A 12,343-nucleotide genomic window follows, 5' to 3' on the forward strand; every position below is an offset into this window, starting at 1 on the left:
CTTCATGCCGTCTGCCAGCTTCCGGCTGGGCTGTCTGCTCGTTACCCTAGGCACCCTGAGACCAGTAGTTTCCTTAGAAGTTGGTCCAGGGCACATATGCCCCCCTCCCCGTGATATTTCCTGGAGCAGAAACTCTAAACACAGCGAGGTGGTGCATGATAATGCGTGTGAAATTTGAAATTGAAAGACTACTGCATTGCTTGCCACTATGAGTGCGAGTCACTGATGCCCACTGTAGCCTGAATGAGATGGCTGGGTATTTTCCTACGGGTGCAACTCGTGCAATATATTTTGGTTAATAAAATATATTATGCTTCATAGCAAGCTTTTCAAGAGAAAAAATGTATTTCTCCTCAAATTCGTATTGTGGTCCGTACAGATGTGTTTGCAGTGTTCCCCCGGTCTCAAGTTTTTCTTCAGATGAAATCTGGTCAAGGTGACCAATAGCCATTGTTAGTAACCACTGGTTTACAGATTACTGCAAGCAGAAAATCCTAGACAGCCAGCACCCGAAAGATTAAAAAGAAATCAGTAGCACGTGTTCACTATTGGTAGATTGGAGATATTTTATTGAAGAACGCAGCATGTATACATCGTCACGTTTTCTGCATTACTTATGCGTATCAGCTCATGCTTGTAGCCTCAGAATGTTCATTCGTGGATACAGTATCCAACAGCACATTTCATCATTGGCGATGTGGCATACACACATAATGAAGTACCATACAGTCCGCTGCATGTAGGCGCACTTTGACATGAAGGTCTCGCACATACGGCATCAACATATAGCATCCTGGTGGACAGAGCCAGGTTCATAATATGGGAATAGTAAAAACTTGGAACGTGTTACTCAGCAACGAGTTTCCTTTTTGAGCAATGAAGTAGCAACTGATAGTTGCTTTTGCCATGCTTGTCAGTTGGCAGCTAAAGCCTCAGAGTGTGTGTTTATGGAAAAAAAATGTCCAACAGGGCACCATTCATCATTGGCCACATAATGCTGAACCAGGTACAACACTGGCAAGGGCAGGTGCTTCATAATCAGGGAGAGAGTAGGAAATTTTCAAATGACAGGTAAAGACAGTAACACTTAGGAAGTTTGACCTTTGGGCGTCTGGCCATCATATTTGCAGTAGTACTGGATACCTGAATCTGAAAATACAATTTTCATATGTTGAAATGACACCCAAGTAAAGGCAAGATGGCAAGAGGACGTAACGCAGAGCGACATGTTGGGATGTTGCTCGTGCTCAACAATGCGGGGAACTGGCGACAGTTGGGAGACAGCTCTGCACAATGATACTTACCGACCTTGTCAAAATATCAAAATGGATTCATACTCAGGATGTCGACATCTGAACAGGCTGGTGGAGCTTCAAAAGTGCTAGGAATACCATTCATGTTTCTTTCCACAATTTTCATACACTCAAGCAAAGGTAGAATACCGTGATGGCCTCACACATATAGCATCAACGTGTGGACGTGTTTCAACCATGCCTGGGAAGAACGACGGTTTGGGGACAGCTTTGCTATATCTTCATAAACTCAAGCCAAGGCAGAATACCATGATGGCCTCACACATGTAGCATCAACGTGTGGACGTGTTTCAACCATGCCTGGGAAGAACGACGGTTTGGGGACAGCTTTGCTATATCTTCATACACTCAAGCCAAGGTAGAATACCATGATGGCCTCACACATATAGCATCAACGTGTGGACGTGTTTCAACAATGCCGGGGAAGACGGTTCTACGGTTGGGAGATTGTGCACCATTCTCATACTTAGATCCTCACGTGCTGATGGCTGGATTCAGATTTCACACTCTTACGCCATGTTTAAAATATGACAAGCATCGCACGACTAGTCTGTGGATTTATACATAGAAATATATTAATATAAATATTTAGGAAAATTGAAAAACATGCACAGATATGCACAGTAAAAATGGAAAAAGGTAACTTAAATATGAAACACAAACGTGAAGATATGCAGCCTGAGCCAAAGTCGAAGACATGTATATGGAAAAACATTCAGTAAATTATGAAGCAAAATGGATGAATATGCATTAAAACACTTGGCAAAGGTGGAGCCGCACAAACTAAATGACACGTAAATCCACAGTCTAGCCATAATTACAGAACAGCGGCAGGTGAGTTATCTTTACCAGTCTTCCGTCTCTTTCTGGATGAATCGCCCTGATTGGAAGTTGTTTTGGCGGCATCACAGAGCGAGGCAACCTGATGGTCACTCTTCTTGTTATCTCTGAGCTGCAGCCCACGGGACTGACGAGGGTCAACCAACTCCGGTAGAAGGCTATGCGAGTAGAACAGTTGAAGGTGGCCAATCATTTTGCTACAGAAGCCATCATTTCTCTCGATCTTCTGGACAAAAATTTCCTCGCCAGAATATACCACAAAAAGACAAAACTGACGTCGAGTGATGTGGAGCTGTCCCTGCACCTGATAGTGGTAGTCATGGTTTTCCTTCAACGAAATATTACCAGAGTTATCAATAGTGCAAAAGGTGATTTTTTTTGCCCGCACTCCCTCCACAGGGGTAAGGGGCCGAGCCGAATAAGGGCACTTCACTTCCACGACAGTGTCATCACCGACAAGCCCATCAGGTGTTGCAGCAAGGTATGCAAACTCCTGATCAACAACAAGGCCGCATGGTGAAACAGTCACCCCTAACTCATCCTGCAGCTTAGCAATTGCAATGGGCTCAGTGTCGCGACCATATCGGAGAGCCTCAGTGTCAAAATGACCATAGAGCAAGGAACGAACAGTACTTGCACTGCTCGTTGCATCTCGCATCTTGCATACCTTGCCAAAATTAGAAGCGGTGAGTCGCTTTCGCCTCTCCTGCATCCACAAAGTTCTCCCTTCTTGACCTCGAGTATCAGCCTCGAGCTGCTCTGCATCTGGTTGGGAGAGCACAAGGGAATCCTTGTACGCCGCAGCAGCTTCAACATAGTCATCGTGGTTCATGTCTGGAGCATCCACTATGGAACCATAGTGGTTGTCGCTGGAAGCACGCTTGCAAGGCGCACCTTCAAGTGAACGCTTACAGCGAGCAGCCCCAGAACTCCGATGCCTTATGCAAGCAGCACGAACAGCTGCTTTACGCTTCAGCATAATTTTTGCATACTTCCCAGGGCTGGTGTTGTACACTGCCTTATGTAGAGCACGATGGTACTGCTTAGAGTTGAAAGACACGACAGCTCCTGAAGCCCGCATTCCGAATGATCCCCTCTGGGAAAAGTTTATTCTTTTACCGCCAGAAAACTTTGCAACGAGAGAATTGAAATGTTCTGCAGCATTATTGTTAACGTCAAGGATCAAGCTGCTACCATTGTTTGCCAAACGACTCATCGCTACAAGGATTTCATTGAAAAGTCCGCATTTCCTGAGCTCTGGGACGTGATTGACTTCCCCTTCTTTTGGACCACTGCAAAAGTAACCCGCACATTTTGCGTGGTCGCCGAACACATGGAGTGGCCCATTACGGATATCAGCCACCAGGTTCCGAATCTGATCTTGTTTGCTGAACTCGGCCTGCTCTTTGCGATAGTGAATAGCCCTAGCAACTCCAACTCTTAGTCGAACAGCATTATCCAGAAGTAGCTTCTTCAACGATGGCGGAATGGGGGTTGTTCTCTTTGCCAAAGCAACATCTCGAAGACGACTTACATAGTTTCGAAGAAGGTGGTTGCGACATTCTACCTTCTGAACTACCTGATGCTGGTACGGTGCAGCTTCAAGAATTGACTTGTATGTGCTCGAATCACCGTCAGCGATCAACTGCACGTACTTTACCCCGTGCAACTCAATGCTGCGCCTGAAGCCTTCAACGACGATATCCTTCTCCATACTGGTAGAGCTGCTGTCCCAGTTCTTGAAGCACAGATGCTTTTTTGGGCTCGACCCTGCCTTGGAACTTGCGCACAGTGTACAAAATTTGTTCCGGACGCCTAGGAACAGTACTTTCTTTGTGCGGTACCCAACAATTACAGCCTGCAAAAACGAAAAAATGTCAGGATTGTATTCCACAAAACTCTACCCCCAATGACAATGTTTCGAGGAATTATGCATTTGTACGCGTATCATACGAATTAATGCCACAGGATGTATACCACACTAGAAAGTGTGTTTACCAAAAGACAGCAGTGCCACTAATAGCACCAGAGGGGTCAACTTTTTCCTCCAAATAAATGCTCATAGTGTTCTTTCCACAAATGGTGGGCACAGACTTCCTGTATATCCCGTCTGCCAAGCGGTGTGCAAGATAAATCCTCCTTTTTCGGGCACCTTTATTAAGTGTAGATAAAAATTTTTACTTACCAAGCCAGAAAGAGCGTCGTACTTGTTCTTGTATGAACGTTTGCACCAAGCACCATCGGCAACGACCGTAATTATAGGAAAACCGTCAGCATCGACGTCCCCAGCCTCCCTAGCTAACCGAGCTTCCTCAATGCCTGCTTTTCTTATTTCTTCCCAAGCTGTTTCGTCGATTCCTTTAGCAACAATATCCTGATACTTACTGTACGTGCTACCAGCCATGCCGGGTATGTCCAGAGCACCTAGGAGCTCGCGAAGGCCTGAGAAACCAGAACCTATAGACACGATACCGTTCACTGCTGAGGAATTGACGTCCATGCGTTGTTGAACAAGTTGATCAACTGGTGCCTCTGTTGTGACTACATCTTTCCTCAGACACATCCTGCACTTCAAACTGAAAGAGCTACACAGACCTCGCCGATGTTCTGATACAATTTCCATGTCAGCCAGGCCGCAACCAAACGGACTATGTACCGACAAACTTTGCAAAGACGAGAAGAAGTGATCAATCTCCACTATACGCCGACCATTCACACTGCTTGTGCGCTGACTCTGTGTCTGGTGAACATTGCCAGTATCGAAAGATGAAGATCGACTGGGTGTAACAGCGGCAGTGATTGGAACGGGACTTGCTCTGGAACCGGCAAGCTCGTCACAACCTGAACTGCAGGGGACTACATTATCTACCTCAGCTGAATCAGCAAATGACGAATTTGAAGGACGAATTTCGCTTGTGCTCGAAGCGAAACAAGCATTCCGACCGGCATCAGTTACAGTTTGAGGAACAACACTACCACCAAAGGTTGAGCCTACAAGGGTATCTGCGCGATGTGGAGTCGTCGAAGTGCAACGATCACTGGGAACAGCACGGCTGGAGCATCCTGCATTACCAAAATCTCTCATATCCGCAGGCTCCGTCACATGCCTGCCTCTACCACGTAAATTCGCAAAGTCCTTCTTCTTACGTTTCCGTTGTCCGTAGACGTGACTTCGAGCCATAATGGGTAAATACTATGAACACGCAGAAAACACACAAGGACAGAGAGCAAATGAACAGGACAAGAAAGTGAAAAAAACGCGTAACTTAGCCACGAATTGGTCACTTCAGGACGAACCGCCGAAACCACGGACGCCGATCAGCTGCTGCGCAATACGCGGATGGTTACGAGCGGACTACGTTCGGGCGCTGCGAGCGGACGGCGCCACCTTCCGGAATCAGTGGTAAACGCCTTGGATGCATGCCTGTACTCACTTTTAATTCTTTTTCGGAAAAACAGAATGCTAAAAACACACAAAAAACGCGTCATTTGAATCCTGAAACATGTCCCCGGTTAACCTCAGAAGCGGATTGTTTTTATTTGCTTTCATTTATTTATTTGGATTTTTTGAAGCTGTAGCGACAAAATTCATTTCTTTTTCTTTTAAAAAAAAAAATTACAACGCTAGAGCGATATTTCAGTTCCCAGAGTTAAGATGTCTTGACGTCACCTTTCCGATGAAAGTTTCCGCATTCCGATCTGTCTCGTAGTTCAGCCACAAAACCTATGCAAAGTTCACATAGAAAACAGAGGGGTTCCCACCTTCAGGGGTCCGTAAAAAAAAATTACAACGCTAGAGCGATATTTCAGTTCCCAGAGTTAAGAGATCTTGACGTCACCTTTCCAATGAAGGTTTCCGCAATACGATCTGTCTCGTAGTTCAGCCACAAAACCTATGCAAAGTTCACATAGAAAACAGGGGGTGGTATGTCCTCTTAATACACGTAGATAAATAAAAGCTTCCCACGAGCTGTGCTGGCAACAACAACATTCGCTACGTCTTCCCGAAGAATGACGTCATCGTTTCGAATACCCTGCGACAGTTTAACCCTGGGCATGAGAGAGGATAAAGGCACATTGTAAACTGAAAAACACCCTTATGGGTGTAAATGGCTTGTCCTATAACTCACACCACTTTTTACACCGTATGGTCTGGAACGCCCTTTTTAGAGGGTGTATTCTGTGTAAAACACCCTTTGAAATGGTGGTTTTCCCTGAAAATGCCGTCTTTTGCACCTTTTATACACCCTTTTAGGAGGGTGTTTAACAATCTTACACCATTCTAAAAGGGTGCTTAAGGGGTGCAAAAGAAGTCATTTTCAAGGAAAAGCACGCTTTCAAAAGGTGTTTTACACAGAATACACCCTCTAACAGGGGTGTTCCAGACCATACGGTGTAAAAAGTGGTGTGAGTTATGGGACAAGCCATTTACACCCATAAGGGTGTTTTTCAGTTTACAGTGCATAGACCGCCTCCCCACGGGTAGTAGGGGTGTTCAACTTGAGAAGGAAAAGAAATCTAGTCCGTCGGCTCTCAAAATATTACTGCACCGCAGAAAGGTCACGTTCTCTCCCTGCGCCAGATAATGCAATCCATCATACTCACTCTGCTTCCGTATTGGTTGTTAGACTGGCCGCATGACACTACGCTGCAGCAGAAAGTGCGCTCCCCCTCTGATTGCGCATGGTGGCGCTGTAGTATTTCTTCTTATCTCCAACGGCCTATGTTAGTTGACGGACTAGATTTCTTTTCCTTTTTAAACACTCTTAAAAATGAACTTCACCGCATAGCACGCTTCTAGTCAACCATAATCTCGAATGATATCGTTATCCGCCCTGATTTGTTGAAAACGGGAGGCGTACGTTTTTTCTGTGACACTTATGTTGTTCATAATTGTCACAGAAAAGGCGTGCGCCTCCCGTTACTTATCGAGATTGACTTATATATGACTTATCGAGATTGGCAGCTAATCTGTTTGATAACAACCAGTGATGAAGTTTACCAAGGACAGGGTTCGCTTTATGGGAGAGTGAAGTAAGCGTTTCACCTTCCACAAATATGTTCGTGTCGTCAGCGTAGAGAAAGCTGGTAGAGTTTAAATAATCTGGCAGATCGTTAATGTAAACAAGAAAGAGAAAGGGGCCAAGAATGGAACCCAACGGTAATTAACGGTATTAACGGTAACGGTTATTTGGTTAAGCAACATATTTTTGTCCAGAAACACGATCCTATCGCATCCAGCATAATACCTGAGGGAGTTGGTGACTTTGAAACATAAGTAGCAGCTCAACCTAAGACAAGGGACAAAGACAACGTTTTCATCTTTGTCCCTTGTCTAAGGATACTTGTGGGGACAATATCGTTGTGCCCTTCCCAGTTAAAGGAAAGTCTTTGGTCCGTGCGTCGTCTGTAGCACTTTCAGCGAGAGCTCCTCCCACACACCGCGCATGGTTCAGTGCGGTTGCCAGTTTCTCACTTACGAGACACCAAAGTTATTTGGCGCCCCTGATAGTCTGCTTGATTCACTGCTCCTTTAACGATGTCGCCACAACGACCCCCTGATGTGGACCTAAAGACTGTCGGAGAAAAAAAGTGGGGAACTGGTGTACCGAAGAGGGGAGCAAAGAAATGGGGGGTGACGTTTCGAGCGAAAGCTCTTCTTCAGATTAGAGGGACGGAATGTGGGCGAAGTCGGGAAACATGTTGTATATATCGCCCAGCCCGCTAGGGGGCTAATACCCCTGTCACACGGGCATTTCGATCCTTCTCGAATCCGATCTGCATCGAACTTCCCGAGCACGCTCGAGTTTTGACGCTGCTACACGGCCACTTTCAATGCGCATTGAATGGTTGACCTGTGCAAATGAATAAACGGAACTCATTAATTTCGCATTTTCCTATATAACAGCGATATTAGTGGTAATTTATCGTATACCGATGTAAGCATCATTTGTAGCTTCGCGCGCATGTCCGTCTTAAGTTACGACAGTTCACCGGGGTCGAGGATGCAAATGGCGGCCGTCGAGCCGTCTTGAAATTCTCAATCCTGTTATGGGAACTGTCTTGAGTCAAGGATGATCAAAGTTCGATCCTGCTTGGAAGCGGCCGTGTAGCACCATCCGATCTGCATTCGGTTCAAGCAGGTTCGGTCGAGCAGGATCGAAAATGCCCGTGTGACAGGGTTATTACACGAGATCCGTGTAAGACTGCGGCATGTTACAACACGTGCCGACAAACTAGAATCCTAAAATGAGTCTTTCACCTCCGGGATGAGTCGAGTTGACGTGGTAGATAAGGTGGCTTTCTTCCCGTTTACGTGAATTAGAATTGTTGAAACCGGATCGAAGAACGATAACCCGAGTGCTATCAGCACTATGGGTCGAACTGGAAAAATGCTAGGAAATCAGAGTCTTTTGGTGGTTGCACCAGCTCCGGTGGCGCAGCGGTAACGCGTGGGCTTGGAGACTGGGAGGTCCGCGGTTCGAATCCGCGGGCCGTCTGTGCCGTCTGGGGTTTTTCCTGGGTTTCCCTCAGATGTGTAATAGGCGTATGCCGGCACAGTTCCCCTGAAGTCGGCCCATGGACGCAGCTATCCTCCCCCCGAGCGGATTCCGCTCGGTCTTCCACTTCACCCTTTCCTCTCCTCCTCTCCACCACCTTTCCCTTCCCGAGAAACATGCCGCCTAATCAGGCAGGCAGACCTCTCGGGTTCCTCCCAACGACACTCCTCCTCCTCCTTTGGTGGTTGCTGATGTTATCAGACTGTTGTAAAAGTATTAGGCGGCGGTGTTCACGGAACCTAAAGGCCGTCGGCCGACTTGACAGAGAGACGCATGAAAAAGGACCCAGAAACTTGCTGAGACTGACTGTCGGGCAACCTTTCCATCCTAGGACCAGAAATAAGGACCGTTATAGGTGCCATATGTCCTCAATCACCGCGTCCATCAACCAAGGAGAATGCGTGGAAACACTTTATATTTTTCAGCACGGTCATTAGCTGACTCGCTTCTATGCACTTAAGCAAATAACTCTCGTTCCACGCCATTAATTAGCATGGCTCTACATCTTGTCGCCTTTATAGGGGTTGCTTAAACTGCCCTCTTGCATCGCTTCATTTCCATGGGTACAGCAAATACTCCTAAAGATTTTTTCTCGATGGCAACGACGTCGCTATTGTGTCATGTTTACCGAAGAAGGCAATTCCACGCTTGTTGAAGCCAGTAATAAGAGTTCCTGCCGGTGTGCTCCGCATCCTTTTTAGAGAATTATCTATCCATTCTTCATCAACATCAACATCACTCACCACGAACTGCACGGAGTCCCATTTCGCCTATTAATTATCGTACATCGCATATGTTTTCATAACGTCTTCACATAAGTGTTTTTTTGTTTTGTTTTTTGCAAAGTGTTCAATTGCTTGTGTTCTGTATCATATACTTGCTGATGTAACCTCCCCCTCACACAACGCCCCCCGAGGGCACGTGAGGTATTGTCATAAATAAATAAATAAATAAATTATTGGCAGGTGAAGAAAGAAGCTGGTTCCTTGGCACATAGCCAACGATATTTGAAAAAAAAATATTTCCGTCTGGTTGTACTTACTAGAGCTGGTAAGTACAACGCACCGACATTTAGAATACAGCCAGACGGAATCCAGGTTATAATGGCGGGAGTTTTAGTGTTCCGCTGATTTCATGAATACATAGCCAAAAATACATGGCTGAAGGTGTATTTTTGGCTATGTATTCATGAAATCAGCGGAAGGTGTATAGCTGAAAAGGCAGAGCTGCCTTTTCAGCTATACACCTTCAACCATGTATTTTTTGCTATGTATTCATGAAATCAGCGGAACACTAAAACCCCCGTCATTATAACCTGTATTCTGTATGGCTGTATTCTAAATGTCGGTTAACATGAAAGGCCTTTCGATTTTGAAATCGGCCGTTTAGGGAGTGCCTCTGCGCAGCCGTCGGACAGGGTTGTCAAAGTTCATTTTTTCGGAAAAGCTAATTCACAAAAAGGGTTGTCGTCTGACAGGGGTATAAGGCATATAAGTTTAAGTACATACGTCTAAAAAGAAAACATGAAACAAAATTAGTTATGCTGCGGGCGAACGTATATAGTCTGCTCCTTTGATTGCTTTTCCACCGGGCCGGCAAGCAGGCCGCGGGGAGGCAACGGGTGTCGGGAGTTTTTCGGTGGTGCCCTTTAAGGGCAACCTCCATGGAGCGAATTTTTGCAACGAAGTTCGCGCGGCAGACTGCCACGCGCGTTCCGCCGCCAGTTGTTCGCCGGCACCAGCTCCATGGAGCGAAAAACCAGCGGACGGCGTCGGGAAGTCATGTTGTGATGTCGCTGTTGCCAGGGTATAAGGTGAAAGCTTAGTGAAATCAGTTGCTCGAAAAAGTGCATTTAATGTCACAAATTTTGCAACTAAATCCAACAACTGTCTGAAAAGATGCGACCAGTAACGTACCGAAAGCCATATTCGCTACTGCGAAAGGAACACATGTTTCTTGGCAGAGAATGCCTCACGTTCTAACGATGCAGTTGGCGAAACAGCGAGCAGACGATAGCATCCAGAAGAGGACGATGACGATGAATCACGAGAGCAGACGACCACGTGCAGGCGATCTGGCGTAGATTCGTAGCGGAAGAGCACTTTGATTGGTTCATCTGCAGTTGACGCTTCCGGAATCGCGGACGCTGGGCGAAAATATCTGGCATGGGCAGATCGGCGGCGGACGCTCACATTTTTGACGCCTCGCGCTGGGCGTCCGACGCTGAGCGAAGTTCGCAGCTTTTTCGCTGTACATTCGCTCCATGGAGGTTGCCCTTTAGAAATACCCGGCCGGTAGTCGCCGCACCTGCAGCATGTAGAGTGAACCCTCGTTATTATGACCATGGTCGTTCCCGAAAATTTTGGTCATAATGCGGAATTGTCATATTAACGGGGGTGATTTACAGGGGTTTCACAGCGTTGTTCCCCAAGAGTATGGTCGTAAAACGCGTATGTCATATTATCGGGGGTCATATTAACGAGGGTTCACTGTAGTCACACCACTGTGGGCGGACATGAAACAAGTCTTGTTCTCGCCGTCGCTTTCGAAATGGGAATTGATTCTTTTGTGACCACGGTGGTGTCAGCACAAGGGAAATACTTACTGGAAAAGCGAGGAAAACACGGCCACCGAAACGTCCGTGCGGATTTCAACTCCAATTCTGCTATCCCAAATTTCAGTGAATTCGTTAATTTTAGGTTATCAGTCGTGCTTGCCGCCTGTTATGGGGGAATCGCTTCTGCGCCAGACAATAGAGAACGTTTGTTCGCACAGCGCTCAGAAACGGCGTAAATTATCGTCAAAGCAGAAGTACTGGCGTGTTCTCCTAGCTTTGTCCTTGTCAATGACACATTTTGTAGAATTCCCGGACTATCCGTCGATTTGTATTGAGCCCGAATTCGCAAATATTTTAGTGCGCGACACTATCGAGATGGCAGCACATGTTCGAGACGCGCCAAACTTTTATTTATTAAAAATCAACGGCTCAACCTTGTCCCCTAAAAAATACGTCATTGACTAGAGAATAACAACAACAACATATATATTGTGATGATGAAGTGGGGAGGTTTTCCACTCTAGGAGTGGAACGCTACCCCATAGCTAGGGGTCTAATATGAGTGGTGACAATGATCAGTGATGACGATGAGAGATGACGGGAATGATCGAAGTGGCGATGACGATGCTGGACGTGATCGTGGTGGTGGGAGTGTCCGAGGGCGCTGCTGGGGTCATAGTGAGTCCTTTAGGCCTGTCGCCTCAAAGAAGTCAACCACGTGACGTAAGGCCGCCCTGGAGACGGCCGCGGTGTCCCAAGGGCCGAGGATGGCCGACAAGTTGAAGTGGCGGCAGCCAAGGGTGGCAAGCTGCGACTGCAGTGTACGCCTCTCGTTGACATAGGTCCGGCAGCTGAGGAGTATGTGCTCAACGTTGGCAAGTACGCCACACTCGTTGCACATAGGGCTAGCCTCACAGCCTAGCTGGTATCGATAGGACGGAGTGAAGGCCACATTCAGACGTAGCCTGTGGATGAGTGACTTCAGAGGACGAGGAAGCTTTGCAGGCAGTCGGTATGACAGCGTTGGGTCTAGAGAAAAGCTAAGAGAACACGCCAGTACCAATCTTAAGATG

At 46.6% G+C, this 12,343-nt stretch overlaps 2 protein-coding genes across 5 annotated transcripts in view; one reads left to right on the forward strand and one right to left on the reverse strand.

Annotated features, from left to right (window-relative positions):
* Window positions 1-12,343, forward strand: part of LOC135377295 (complexin-like) — a 495,185-nt gene that overhangs the window by 58,431 nt on the left and 424,411 nt on the right. The window lies entirely within an intron of this gene.
* Window positions 547-5,318, reverse strand: LOC135377293 (uncharacterized). The gene is made up of 2 exons (XM_064609611.1): window positions 4,339-5,318; window positions 547-4,011 (listed from the first exon to the last, which is right to left on the reverse strand). Exons 1-2 carry the CDS (start codon window positions 5,236-5,238, stop codon window positions 2,131-2,133), a joined length of 2,781 nt encoding a protein of 926 aa, XP_064465681.1. The 5' UTR covers window positions 5,239-5,318; the 3' UTR covers window positions 547-2,130.

The sequence above is a fragment of the Ornithodoros turicata genome, chromosome 1 (genome assembly GCF_037126465.1).
Source record: "Ornithodoros turicata isolate Travis chromosome 1, ASM3712646v1, whole genome shotgun sequence".
NCBI lineage: Eukaryota > Metazoa > Arthropoda > Arachnida > Ixodida > Argasidae > Ornithodoros > Ornithodoros turicata.

Excerpts from the sequence above, each read along its gene's own strand:
- LOC135377293 (XM_064609611.1), bottom strand. The coding sequence starts at position 5,238 with ATGAGAGATTTTGGTAATGCAGGATGCTCCAGCCGTGCTGTTCCCAGT. Across the intron at positions 4,012-4,338 it reads ACGACGCTCTTTCTGGCTTG|GCTGTAATTGTTGGGTACCG; the intron begins GTAAGTAAAAAT and ends TCGTTTTTGCAG.